Source organism: Erythrolamprus reginae, chromosome 3 (assembly GCF_031021105.1).
Source record: "Erythrolamprus reginae isolate rEryReg1 chromosome 3, rEryReg1.hap1, whole genome shotgun sequence".
NCBI lineage: Eukaryota > Metazoa > Chordata > Lepidosauria > Squamata > Dipsadidae > Erythrolamprus > Erythrolamprus reginae.
In genome coordinates this window covers 131,118,622-131,133,279 of record NC_091952.1, presented here as the reverse complement: position 1 = coordinate 131,133,279, position 14,658 = coordinate 131,118,622, and the positions used below count along the sequence as shown (strand labels likewise).

At 41.9% G+C, this 14,658-nt stretch overlaps 1 protein-coding gene across 6 annotated transcripts in view; it reads left to right on the top strand.

The window, feature by feature from the left end:
• Positions 1-14,658, top strand: part of RASAL2 (RAS protein activator like 2) — a 271,051-nt gene that overhangs the window by 237,557 nt on the left and 18,836 nt on the right. For 5 of the 6 annotated variants that reach the window (XR_011558627.1, XM_070746687.1, XM_070746688.1 and 2 more), the window contains 3 exons: positions 11,861-11,995; positions 12,930-13,132; positions 13,587-13,674. Coding sequence is in view for 5 of the 6 variants with exons in the window: in XM_070746687.1 (XP_070602788.1) it covers positions 11,861-11,995; positions 12,930-13,132; positions 13,587-13,674 (426 nt within the window). In the remaining variant the exon portion in view is untranslated. The remainder of the gene's footprint in view (positions 1-11,860; positions 11,996-12,929; positions 13,133-13,586; positions 13,675-14,658) is intronic. The other variant, XM_070746686.1, reaches the window with a different exon arrangement.

The window sequence follows — 14,658 nt, the reverse complement described above, 5'->3', positions numbered from 1 at the left end:
GGCATAGTGTTGCAACATTCATAGTTTTTGGACTTGTTTGTAAACACTGGGGGGCAATTTTACGTAACTGTGAACGTTCGCTAAGGAAATGCTCGTAACCCAAGGATTACCTGTATTTTTATATTATGTTGGATAGCAGAAATAGGAAACTGAAACTAGCTCTTTTGGGATCAAGAGTTTGAGACGTAGAAAGATAGATCATCTTCATGGTGACATTAGCCATGGCTTTAGTACCCACAGTGTAATCTTTCTCATTTATGTATTTTATTCCTTCCATGAAATGGCAGGCAGCCTTTCATAATCATAAAGAAGTTTTTTCATAGCCTTGGTATGTATGGCACTAATGTTGGAGTAGTGCCCCAAAGAGTAACAAAGGCCATTATTAGTTTGGTATGCCTCTTCAGCCTCCACACTCTGTTCCTTGAATAACAGTTCTTCAGTAGCATGTGAATAGAGTTGTGTCTCCAGCAACAAGCAAAATAATCATACAGTCTCATTCTTGAGCTTGATATTTGGCACGTTTTCAAAAAAGATTGAAAGCATACAATATTTGATGTACCGGTTTTATTTACATGGGTGTGTGCATGTATAAGAGAGGAAAAAATAACTTCACCAAATATATATGAATAGAGAAATATTTTTGATGTAATAAAAGCAGGCTTCAGAAATAGAGAAAGGGAGAAATGATATCATCTATTTCCTAATTTACCACCATAATTACTGATTACAGTATATAAGTAATGAGATATACATATGAGATATATAATGATCAAATAGTCATTCTTAACAATTAAAATGGCTTCATTCATCTTTATGTTAAAATGTGACTTTGGGTGACATTAACTAAAAAAAGGTTAACAATGTAAAAACCAATAGTTTAAAAAAACTTATTACAGGCAGTCCTTGACTTACAAGCACATTTGAGCCCCAAATTTTAGTTGTAACTTGTTGGGTGATAGTCAGACTAGACCTGACTTTACATCTGTTTTTATAACAGTTGATAAATGTTTCACCAGAGTTGTTAAATAAATCATGTTATCGTTAAGTGAAACATCTGGTTATAGGTTCGCTTCCAGCTTATCCACTGGGCACAAAATAACAACAAGTCACAAAATGTGATAATGTGACCCTGGAATGCTACAATCAGTGCTAAACATAAGCCAGTTGTTCAGTACTTGAAATGTGACCACAGAGAGTGTGCAGTAGCAGTCATAAGTCAAGGGATACTTGTACAATTTTAAAAAGACAAGGGATAACAACAGATATTAACAATAATGGAGCCACCTCAACACTTTCCCATTCCCTTGGGCCCCCCAAGCCTGATGACATAGCCAAGTGTTGTGGGACTTGTGAAAAATTAACGAAGGTTCAATTGAAGCCTGTTGTTCCCCGTCCTGACCTTCGCACCCTCCAGGCACCACAAGAAGATATCCAAGTATCACTTAATTCACCAGGGGCAGGGATGTATAATTGGTATCATTAGCATATTGATGACAATTCATCCCATGGTAGTGGATGAGCTCACGCAGCAGCTTCAGATAGAGGTTGAATCAGCAAGGAGAAAGCACCAAGCCTGCGGCATCCCAGCCCGCTTAGTAGGAACCAGGAGTGGGATCTCTTACCTTCCCCCATCCCTACTGGTATCAAACCTGGAGAAGGAGATGAACCAGCACAATACAATGATGCCCACCTCACTCCCCAGAGCCAGCTCAAAAAGATACCATGGTAGATGTTATTAAAGGCTTCTGAGCGATCAAAGCAGAGCAAGGATTGTGCACAGCCCCCATTCCACTGCCTCCAGAATTACTCCTCAGTATTTGGTAAACAAATTGGGCCTATTAGATTTTAATACTTCTTTATGCAATTGGATACTGGATTTCCTTATTGATAGACCCCAGTTTGTGCAAGTTGGAAAAAAAGTCTCCACCTCCTTGAGTACAGGTTCCCCATAGTGCTCTATCTTGAGTCTGCTACAATTCACCTTGATGACCCACGACTGCTGTGCCAAATCTGCTATGAATCACGTTGTGAAGTATGTGAATGACACGGCAGTGGGGGGTCTTATCTGGGACAAGGCATATAGGGAAGAGATGAAAACTGTGGTGGATTGGTGCAATAAAAGTAACCTGGTTCTAAATGTTCTAAATGTTAATAAAATAAAGTAGATAATATTCCACTCAGTGTCAAGGATACAGGTAATCAACAGTATTAAGTATCTGGGGGTGCATATAACTAACAATCTGAACTGGTCTCTCCACACGTCATGCTTAGTGAAGTATGCAAACCAGCACTTGCATTTCCTGTGTTGGATGAGGAGAGCACATCTTTCTCCTTCTGTCCTGACCATTTTTTACAGAGGCACAATTGAGAGCGTTTTAACAAACTGCATCACTGTTTGGTTTGGTGGTGGCACCAGATAGAAAGTCCATACAGAGAGTGGTAAAGACAGCCAAGGTGATGAGTAAGCTCGTTTCCATTATTCAGGATACTGCTTGTAAGTGCTTTGTTCTTAGGGCTCAAGGCATAGTTAGAGGTATCCCTTATTTATTTTATTTTATTTTACTTTTTATTTATTTTTATTTATTTTTTTTAATTTATTTAGATTTGTATGCCGCCCCTCTCCGTAGACTCGGGGCGGCATCCACTTCATGGCCTGTTTCTGTTGCTCCCCTCTGGGAGGATGTTTTGAATTATTTCTATGAGGACGTCTAGATTCTATAATAGCTTTATTCCTTATGCCATCTGTCTGGTAAACTTGCAAAATTTATTTCTCTCATCCATGTACTTGTATGCATACAAACTAGACTGTGTTGTTTCTCCATGTCATATATGTGGATACATGCATAATTTTGTATTATACTAGGGGGAAGGTAAGAGATCCCACTCCTGGTTCCTACTAAGCGGGGTGGGATGCCGCAGGGTTTAGTGCTTTCTCCTCGCTGATTCAACATCTATCTATCTATCTATCTATCTATCTATCTATCTATCTATCTATCTATCTATCTATCTATCTCTATCCATCCATCCATCCATCCATCCATCTATCTATCTATCTAGTCATGTTTATATTAGGGGTGGAGACCCTTTGAGAGCTGTATGCAACATGCATTTTAATGTATGCCGCTTAGTGCACATTCAAAGTGACAATAAAGTCAGTCTAAGTCTAGAAATCAGTGCTATTTCTGTCCCTTATCAGACCTGAATCCTGAGTTAAAGGGATTGGTTATTGGTAAGTCACGGGGTATTTTAGAGTGATTTTGGGCAAGAAATTGACCATGAAAACCAGCACTGATGAATTTTGCAAAATATACTAAGAAAATCCAGCCACTCTTCCATAAATATCCTAGAAACAGCTACCGGTATAATGTACATCTGTGCATAGATGCATGTGAGCCACTATGCTTACATAGTCCTTGTTGGTTTAAAAGGTATTTTCATATGATTACCCTCCAGGGAGAAGTATTTGTGCCTTCAGGGTATATTCCTGGAAATGCTGGCAAATAAACAAGCTCTTATTTGAAGAAAGAGAGACCTGTGCAGAATCTTGGTTGCTAGGTAGAAAGTAGCAAAATAACTCCTAGCTGTGATTGATGCCTTTGTGTGCCCCATGTAAAGGCAGAGGAGCTCTCCTTTTACAATTTGACTACTCATCTCAACTGATGGGCTGCTTTCTGTTTCCTGATTGGAAACAGAGTAGTCTTGCTTCAAACAGCTGTGGTGTTGTTTTTGTGACGTTATTTGGCATCCCTTGATGCTGCTCCTATGCCTGGAGTCAGTTCACTTGTGGAACTGGGGCTTCTGAGGCTGCCTGTTTTTCTTCCTTTGACTCCAGTGGGTTGAATCTACTTGTTCATTCCATTCTTGCATACCAAAAACTCTTTGGTATGTTGCAAGCATATTTTCATGAAAACTGGCACACATTTTAAACTTGTAATTAAAATTTCTAATTAGAATTACAGAGATAGAAACAATATATTTCTGTAGGTGAATATTTGAGTGTATGACTTTCTGTTGAGCTTTGCATTTGCTTTTCATTTTGAAAGATATAGTTAAAATATCATTTGTTTTTAAAGAATACTTAAAGATAAATATTGTAGCCAGAGATCTCAGTGCCTTTGTAGAAATGTGTGAAAGTAGCATATGTTCAGAATCTGTACTGCATATGTTCCTTTTTCTAACCCCCAAAATAACAACTTCTTGTTGTTAGTTGTGAAGTCATGTCCAATCCATCGTGACCCCGTGGACAACATTCTTCTAGGCCAATGATGGCGAACGTATGGCAGGGTGCCACAGGTGGCACGCGGAGCCATATCTGAGGGCACACAAGCTGTTGCCCCAGCTCAGCTCCAGCACACATGTGCGTGCTGGCCAGCTGATTTTTGGTTCACACATAAGCTATGTGAGGGTATATGTGGCTTCCGGAGGGTCTCTGGGGGAATGTGGGAGGGCGTTTCTTATTATTATTATTATTATTATTATTATTATTATTATTATTATTATTATTTATTGGATTTGTATGCCGCCCCTCTCCGCAGACTCGGGGCGGCTAACAACAGTGGTAAAACAACATGAACAATCCAATTAATAAAAACAACTAAAAAGCCTTATTATAAAAAGCCAAACATACACACAAACATACCATGCATAACTTGTAATAGCCTAGGGGGAAAGAATAACTTAACTCCCCCATGCCTGGCGACAAAGGTGGGTCTTAAGTAATTTGCGAAAGACAAGGAGGGTGGGGGCCTTTCTAATCTCTGGGGGGAGTTGGTTCCAGAGGGCTGGGGCCGCCACAGAGAAGGCTCTTCCCCTGGGGCCCGCCAAACGACATTGTTTGGTCGACGGGACTCGGAGAAGGCCAACTCTGTGGGACCTTATCAGCCGCTGGGATTTGTGCGGTAGAAGGCGGTTCCGGATGTATTCTGGCCCAATGCCATGTAGGGCTTTAAATGTCATTACCAACACTGGAGTCTCTGGAGCCTGGGGAGGGTGAAAAAAAGGCCTATTGGGCCCACCAGAAGTTGGGAAATGGGCCAGAGTTGTTGCAGCTCGATTTTTAGATCAGAGAAATTAGTGAAATACGAAGATCTAAAAATTGAGCTGCAACGACTCTGGCATAAGCCAGTGAAAGTGGTCCCAGTGGTACTTGGCACGCTGGGCGCAGTGCCAAAGGATCTCAGGAGACATTTGAAAACAATCGGAATTGACAAAATCTTCATCTGTCAATTGCAAAAGGCTGCTTTACTGGGATCAGCAAACATAATTCGCCGCTACATCATGCAGTCCTAGGTGCTTGGGAAGCGCCCGACTGGTGATGAAATACGAAATCCAGCATAGTGATCTCGTTTGCTGTGTTGTATTGACATAATAATAATAATAATAATAATAATAATAATAATAATAATAATAATAAAAAAAGGCAAAACTATCCTAGGGATTGAAGAGTAAATTAATTGAGAAATTATACATAAAAAATAGACAATGGACACCAATCGGTCTATTTTTTCCCAGTGCAGACTGAATCATTATAATTTGTTTTTGAAAGTCACCTTGGGAAAGAAAAAAGGACGTTTCAGATTTGGCTGAATCCCAAATCAATTCTGTGCTTCTGGGGTGAAATAGGACTGACTATAGCTGTGTCTGAATATTTTTGATGCTTCACAGATGTCTGCAAAATGTATTGATCCACATATATTTTCCCATGCATGGAATATTGCAATGTATTCATGAGACCTGTAATCCAAACTATCTAGAGTCTAAACAGAACAAAATTGACTAGACCCTTGATGATGAACATATTGCATGCATGCCACAGGTGGCACATGGAGCCATATTGGAGGGCATCACAGGCATTGCCCTATGTCAGCTCCAGTGCAAATGGGTGTGCTAGCCAGCTATTTTCGGCCGTGGGGAAGGCTGTTTCGCCCTCTTCAGCTTCCTGAAGCCCCCAACAAGCAAACCAGAAGTTTGGAAACAAAACTTCTGGTTTCCCCATTGTGCTGTTTGCCACACTCCGGGGCTTCAGGAAACTTCCTTGAAGCTCCGGAGTTCAAAAAACAGCACAACGGGCAAACCGGACGTCAATTTTTTCAAACTCCTGGTTTGGCTGTTTTTTCGCCATCCAATGTTTCAGTGAGGCCTGTGTGCTTGCCTGGGGTTGGGGGGGAATGTGCGCATGTGCAGGGAAAATGTGGGAGTGCGCATGCATGGGGGAGGGAATGGATATGTGCATGTGACAGCACATCACACACACCCTTTTGGCATATGAACCAAAAAAAGGTCCATCATCACAAGCCTATATCCTATATTGTGAATAGAAATAGCCAGATTTGCAAAAGTGTAGCAACTAGTTCCTTCTGTTCCCTCTCACATTTCTTGAAGTAGTTCCAGGATTTAAAAAATGGCCTTCCTAAGTGATCCATATAGACTGCCGTATCAGCTGTTCTCTTTCCTGGATAGCAAGGAAGCTGATACTGCATATTTTGTGTTCTTTCAGCAGGAGATAAGTATACATTCGCTGGTTATACTCAATTTATTTATATATAGGGTTCCAATTAATAGCATACCATCAGTGATGATGCTGTCTAGGAGCTGTGTTATTCTGTGTACATCTCAGACAAATATAGTACTCTTTTCTTGCTTCCTCTATACACTGGTTCTATTGCAGAGGACCACTAGAGAGAATAGCATTTCAAACCTCCCATCCTCTCCCATCTGTGTGGCAATTGAGAAATTGGGGGGGGGGGGATGCCTCAGCCAGAATCATTTTGAAAGTTGACAGTCTCCCTCCCCTTTACAGAGTAAAATCACCTGAAAGATACTAAGCACAAGTACATATTAATTCTCCATGTTTAACTCCCTTTCCCTCAGGTGGTTCTTTTGGTTTCTGAGGATTCTTGACATGAAATTTCCTAACCAGCCTCTCTGTCCTTATATCCTTGGGCTAAAGAATAGGCTCTGGCAGGGGGTAACCCTTCAATTGAACTAGATACTGTATCTTCCAATTATATAGCCTGGAATCTACAATTTGTTTTATATCATAATGGAGTTCCCCTTCTACTACTATGGGATCATTGGCTTAAATAAGCTACTATGGATACACTTTCTCCAGAGACGTTTTAGCTTCACCCTGACCAGGTTGATGACCAGGTTGATGACTATTGGGAATGGGCCCAGGAACTTTAGACATAGTTTTTTTGCAAGGCAGTTTTAATGTTAAGTATTTAGTGGAGAGGTAAGCTATTTCCCCAATGTGAAAAGGTCTCTGAGGACACCACTCTTATCTGCCTGCTCCTTTTGAACCTCTGCTGCTTTAGTTAGCACTTGCCTTACTTTTCCCCAAGCACTCCAGAACTAATCAACCCACTCTATCAGACTGACTGGGTGTGTGTGTGTTCCTGAGAGTATTCATGCATTGGGACAAATTCCACTATATTCACTACCTTAAAGGGAATAAGTCCCCTGCTATTATGCACTGGATTATTATAAGCAACTTCAGCAAATGGCAGTTCTGTCCAATTGGTTTTCTGGTAGTTAACATAACATCTCAAGTATCATTGTGTTAGGTTGTTCTGTTGCACCATTGGTATTCAGATGAAAACCCAAAAAAAGACTTTGGGTGGAACCAATTGACGATATGAATTCCCTCTGTATATTGGCCATAAATTGAACCCCCCCCCCCCCCCCAATCTGAGATGATTCTCCTTGGTACTCCATGCAGCTGGTAGATGTGCTTCAGCAACAGCTTTACAAATTTGTGGGAGCTGAAAGTAGTCCGGGACAGGCTATAAAGTGAGCCTGCTTTATGAAAGGAAATCAACTGCTGTCCAAATAATTGTATTTCCACTTCTCTCAGTCTATGAAGTCCATCATGATTTCCTTCCAGGGTCGGGTCATCTCAGCTACTTGTTGCAATAACCTAGTCTCTTCTTCATTGTTGCGCGAGTCACAGAGCTTTTAACATAACTGTCTATGTACTTTTTCATTCTTGGTCACCAAAGCTGCCTCTTGGCCAGGTGTAGAGTTTTCAAAAACCCTAAACGTCCAGTTTGTTTGACATCATGGCTTTTCTGCAGAATTTGGACTTGTAGAGTACTTGGGACATACAGCTTAGTCCCCTTCCATACTAACCCATCCCTGGTAGTCAGGAGTTGCTGATGGTCTTTGAGCCAGGGGTCAGGATGTAGCTCAGCCTTGAGCTTCTGGGTCAATTCATTACTGGGCTTGGCTGACTGTTTTCTGGCTCATCACATTGTGGTCATTTGAGCTGCTTGCTGAGGAGTGGGATGATTGCATTGACCACTTCCCCCCTGCTGCTCTTGTATGGGGCATTCACAAAAGAGCATCGCTGAGGAAGTTTCCTCCCTACGAGATATGCTTTAAGGTGAAGTTGAACCAATATGCTTTAAGGTGAAGTTGAACCAGTTTGGTTGAGAGCTTGTGAGGCCTTCCAGATTTTTATGATCAGTCCATACTTCAAAAGGTACCTTGCTGCCTTCTAAGAAATGTCACAAATAGCAGCACCCATCAAAAGGCAAAAGCCTCCTTTTCCCTTACTGCCCACCGCTTCTCAGTAAAAGTGAGTTTCTGAGAGGTATAGGCACATGGCTGTAAGTTTCACACACACACACCTCATTCTTCTGAAGAAGGATAGCCCATATGGCCACATTACTGGCATTGGCTTGGATAATGAAAGGTTCCATGGGGTTGGGCTGCTTTAGGACTTGCTATTTTATGAACAACCTCTTTAGTGTTTCAAATGCCTCCTGGCATTCCATAGTCCACTGGAAGGGCTGGCTTGTCAGGGCTTAGCTGCCATACTTACTGTCTTCAATAGGTCTGTGATCAGCAGAGCTACTTTTACAAAGTGATGAACTGCTGATAGAAATTCACGAACCCCAGAAAGCTCTGTAGCTGCTTGTGGGTATGAGAGGGTTGCCACTCCAAGATGGCTTTCACTTTTGTGAAGTCCAGTTCCACCCCCTCGCTTGACACTCAGTGAACCAGCTTGTCCAAGTGGGACTGGTCGGACTTGCACTTGGACAGTTTAGCATATAGGTTCACTGCCAGGAGTTTCTTAAGGACTTGGCGGACTACCTTCATATGCTCTTCCATCGTCTCAGTGAAGATCAGGATGTCATTCAAATAAATTAGAATTCCCTTATATACATGCTCATGTAGCATTTATTAATCAGCTGAATAAACATTGTGGGGGCTCCCTGTAGCCCAAACACAATCATTTTGAACTGGAAGCTTCTAATCAGGCAGCTGAATGTCATTTTCCACTCATCCCCCTCCTTGATACTGACCTGATAATATGCCTCTCTCAAATCTATGAATATATTTCTTTTAGCCAGGGGTGCTAGCATACCTTTCATCAGAGGAAGTGGGTAGATGTTTTCCATGCATACTCCATTAATCTCTCTAAAGTCCACACATAATCCCATCCCATCTTTCCCCCCCTTAAACTAAAGCAGGCTGCTACTCAGGATTTCACTGGTTGGATGAAGCCTCTGGCTAGATTCTTGTGGATATTCTCCCTCAGCTTCATTGGGGTCATGGAGTATATAGTAGGCTTAGGTAGTTTCATCCCTGATATGATTTTGATTGTGCGGTCTGTTGGACAGCGTGGAAGCAGTATGTCGCACTCCTCACTGAACACCTCCACCATTCATGGTACTCTCTGAGGATGATCTGGATCCCCTGTGGTTGCTCCAACATTGCACCTGAGTATTCAGGCTATCACCTACATTTTGCTGGATATCCTGGTCATGTGGAGGAGGAAAAGGACCTCTCCCTAGCCTCCTCTTTCTGTTTCTCCCTTCCCACCATATCTTTTGTCTAGCCAGGCCAGTCCCAGGATCACCACTTCAGTCATTTTTGGGACTATTACAAACCAGATTATTTATTTATTTATTTATTTATTTAATTTTATTTATTTTATTTATTTATTTTATTTATTTATTGGATTTGTATGCCGCCCCTCTCTGTAGATAGATTAACTTCCAGTGCTGGCCCATTTCTAGCCTCATTGATTAGATCAGGTGAGTAACAGATCCCCCCAATTAGTGAGCCACTGACCTGCTCAAATCTCAAGGCTCTGGGTTGCTGTTTTGCTCGGATTCCCAGTTTCAATACAGTCGGCAGGCTCATTAAATACCAAATGCACACAAAGCCCTCCCCTGAACTCCTGACTTGGGCACCACAATTCTAATGGGTATAATGATTTCTACCTCATTGTCGCTATCATAGGGCACAGCTGGTGACTCCATTTCAGCTGCAGTTTCACTTTCCTGAATCAAGCCAGAATGGACCTCAGTGGTCTGGTGAGCCAGACTAGTCTTCCTTAATGCCTTCCAGGTTGGCTTCCTCAGCTTCATCGCTGCCAGCAACACCTCCCTTGAGTTTGGGGCAGGCTATAGGCACCAACACTGGATGAGAGCCCAAGTTCGTCCCACCAGCAAATCAGTGGGAGCAGTTGATGTTACCCGCATACCAGTTGGCTCCTTCTTGGTCTTGCGTCAGTGTCACCTCTAAGTCTGTAACTCCTTAGTTCAATATCTAGCACCATGGCAGTCTAGTACCATTGTTGATCTGGTCAGGGAGCCCCATTAGATACATGCCCAGCGCAGTTCCTTGTCAAGGCCCTTTTTGAAGTGGTAGACAAGCTGTTGGTCAGGCCAGTACTGTAGCTTCCCAGCGACCTTCCAGAACTTCTGAACATATCCTTCACTGACCAACCCCTCTGCTTTAAGCCTCATATCTCTGCCTCTGACTGGGCTCGTGTCTTTTCTTCTAATCTGGCCCATAGTTCTTCCAGGAAAACCCCAGTATTCCCCAACTTTAGTGAGTCCTTATCATGGAGACTTGCCACATACTCCGCAGCTTCCGCATCCAGGTTAGCAGCTACAGAATTCATCATCACCGTCCCAATTGGGTAGGCTGTCATAAGTATCCAGGTGAGCCAGTATCTAGTTCAGGAAGAAGTCCAGCTTGTCTAGGTTGCTATCGAAGGTGACTCCAATTGGAGGGGGGTCCACTGGCAGAGTAGATATGACCAATAGTCAGGAGACCAATCAGGGCCTGGGGCGGTAAGCACATTTGTATGATCCAGGGCCCCCAGAGGTTTGCCACGGCCATCCCTCCAGTCTTGCCACTTCAGCCAGTCAAGGAGGTGGATTGACCAGTTGGGCTACTGCGGGTGAACTCAGGCTTCGACAGATGGTTGAATCACATGGGTCATAGTCTCCACCAATGGCTCCAGATAGCCTCTCTACTTAACCCTCTCCACCATCTTCCCTGAATCTTACCCATTTTCCTGGGTAGGCAGCTGAGGTTCAGGACCCCAGAGGATTGATTTAGTAGAATTGGCTTGATGTCATGGTTCTGATAATGATCCCAACCAAGTCAGAACTCTGAGACTGGAACTCTTCTCAAAGATTCTCTCTATTGAGTACATCATATCAGCATGTTCAAATGTAAAGCCAACTCTTAATATTTCCCATGGTTCAATATAATTAAAAGAGTAAATTGTTCCCTGCTCCCAAGTGTCACAAATCTCATAGCCCAATTGGGTAAATGGCAGTCTCTTCAGGCACTCCCCTCTTTTCTTCCTCAGCACTTGTTGAGATGACCTGTTGAGATAACATCAGCCTTTGCCCATGTTATGTCTAGCACCTCATAGAATAGCATTCCAAACCTCCTATACTCCTCGCATCTGTGTGGCAACTGAGAAACAAAACAAAAAATGCCTCAGCCAGAGTTGTTTTGAAAATTGACAGTACCTGGAACAAACATAACGATATTACAAAACCAATTCTGGAATTAAATGCATTTGAGATCCGTATCATTCTACCTGCAGATGCAGTCGCCTGTAGATTCTGCCACTATGTCACCTGTGGAAAGGACAGCTGCTTGGGTCTTAAACAATGGACAGTATGAGCAAGTGGAGGAAGAGGCAAAGCAAAACCCAGATGAAGCCAATCATACAGAAAAGGTAACAGTTATCTAGGTTCTAGCTTCCAGACACATCTATAAGAAGTCACTAGAAAAGATAACATATGCAGAGATCATTGGTATAAAGCTGCACAGCTCTCTTTTTCAGTTACCAAATATCTGGATGTTGCTGTTCTTCCTTTGTCAGGGCTTGGAAGCTAGGTCAGATTATTAGGTTAGAAGTTGTGTCCAGGTAAATCAGGAATCTTTAAGACGGCTACTTTCAAAACCATTGAACTAATTTCGCTACTCTTTGGGATTTAGTTTCCTTTTGAAAATGTTTGTAAAAGAGTTATTTTTAACTCAAGCTCTTGTAAGAGCAGTATACTTTGTGGCTGCTTCTCTTGCTTTTCTTGCTGGACCCGTTCTTGGATACACAGGTTACTAAGAAAAACTAATCCATGCTGTCACATCCTTCAAGATTTTCTGCTCTATTGTCCTTGGAAGTCAACTCAGAAGCTCTAGCTAAGAAAAGAGGCTGCATAGTCTAGTGACAATGAGTGAAACTGTCTGAACACATTTCTTCATACTGGCCATGATTGCCAGTATGTATCTAGATTCAGTTCAGTGTTTTCGCATGTTAATAAAGTCCTTCACAACTTGAGTCCAACATGCTTAGGGGAAGCTGATAATGTTCCTATATCAATGTAGGGCCTGTTTGAAATACCAGTTCTGTATATGAAAAAAGTTACATGTTTCTAAAATGAAATTATTTTTAAATAATTTATTTAGGACTTTCAATTGTTTCTTTCTTGTGGGTACTAGCTTCAATTGTTTGGTTTTTTTGATGCTTCTTATTTAGGAAGAGATGAAAGAATTCAAAGCTTCTAGTAATGACTTTCTATTGTTTCTCTCATGCTGCCTTGAACCCTGGAAACTGGCTTATGAATTAAGAAATAATGAAACTTTTTTATCTCCCATCTTCCCATCTTCAGTATCAGCAAGAGATTGTCAAGCTCAAGGATCGCCTGAAGGCATCAAATCGCCGGTTTGAGGAGTATGAACAGCGTCTCCTCATGCAAGAACAACAAATGCAAAAGCTCATTTTAGAGCACAGATCAATGATGGAAGACAGCAAGGAACGGCTACGAAAGCAGCAGGAGGAGAAGGATAGCCAGATGAAGAGCATCATCAGCAGGTTAGGGCAGGAGGGGCTGAAGACAGAAAGAAATTCCTATTTCCAATAGTAGGTTGCGCTTAGTTCAAATTCATACTGTTATTTGATATTGTTAGATTGCATCATATGAATAGGCAACCTGAGTTCAAAGTCTGTGTAGTTTATATTCACTTTCCCTCAGTGCAATTTAGGCCAGGTGATGTTAGACATATAAATTGGGAATTCTGGAAATTGATATCCCAATTCATGTAGACAATGATATTTAGGCTGGTATAGGCATCTCAATTTCCTTGTAGCACTCACTCAAACAATTTGGAGCTTATTCATTGAAATGTTTGCTCAAGGAATAAAATAGCAGATGGCAACATTTTCATCTTTAGCATCTTTACTAAGCCAATGTTTTTCTTGGGTTTTTTTGTGATGCTCCAGATATCTAGAAAGATTACTCCCCAAATTTTTGCTTTCTTTCTTGTAGATTAATGGCTGTGGAAGAGGAGCTAAAGAAAGACCATGCAGAAATGCAAGCAACCATTGATGCTAAGCAGAAAATAATCGAGGCACAGGTAACGAACAATGTTTTTACATACTGTATTGTAATTACCCCTTGCCATTTCTTATCTTTTTGTTTTTCTTTATTCTGAGTCATGTTTTCAGGCGCAGGATGGCTTTTCTCTTAGCCCATAACCTAATGGATCAAAGTGTCTATCAAAGCTTCATGTGCTGAAAGCCACGATTGCAGAATTCTGTCCAAGGCATAATGCTTTGAATTATAGGCTTTAATTGCACTTCTTGTAAAATAAAACAAAATAGGATAAAATATGACTTAAAACACAAAATAATTTTGATGCTTTCTTTATGCTACCCTTATGAGACTTGCACATAAAAAAACCCTTTTCCTATATAATCATTTCCTGCTTTAACACTGATTGATATTAGGGTTAGCATTTTCTTAAATATACCAAGACGAAAGAGCTAGAAAATGCTCTAAGCTGCTTTTGTAAATTTTCTGTGGATTTGTTGTTCTCCAATGCACTGCTGCGGAGAGTCCAACGTGGGTGATACTTCAGCCTGATTGGTTAGGGACTGAATTAAATTAGAATAATTATTAGCTCCGCCCTATAGCCACCCCCAACAGCTCAGTCTTAAAAACTCTGTCGTAGTATAGGGACTAGAGTTTTTGTTCTCTCTCTTGTTGTATGATTGATTAATTAATAATAAATAAGGTATTTTTTCTTTTTTTCCCCTTTCTACAGATTGAAGCACCAGGCCTCTGCCCTCCGTGGGTATAGCCTGCACCTTATTTACCTCCTCAGGGCCCCTGCTCTCAGTGAGCACTGCCCAGAGGACACAGCATTTCCTAGGCGGGGAAATTTACTGGGTTTTTTGGCAAGCGGCATGGTGAGTTGGGCCGCTTTCCAGCTGACAGGCGCTCCTTAGAAGAGCTGCCGGCAGCCGCAGCGAGCGCCCGTCCATCTAAACATTTAGCGTGGGCGGTGCGCCAGCCGCCTCTCAGCTGATGGGCGCTCCCTTGAACAGCCGCTAGCATC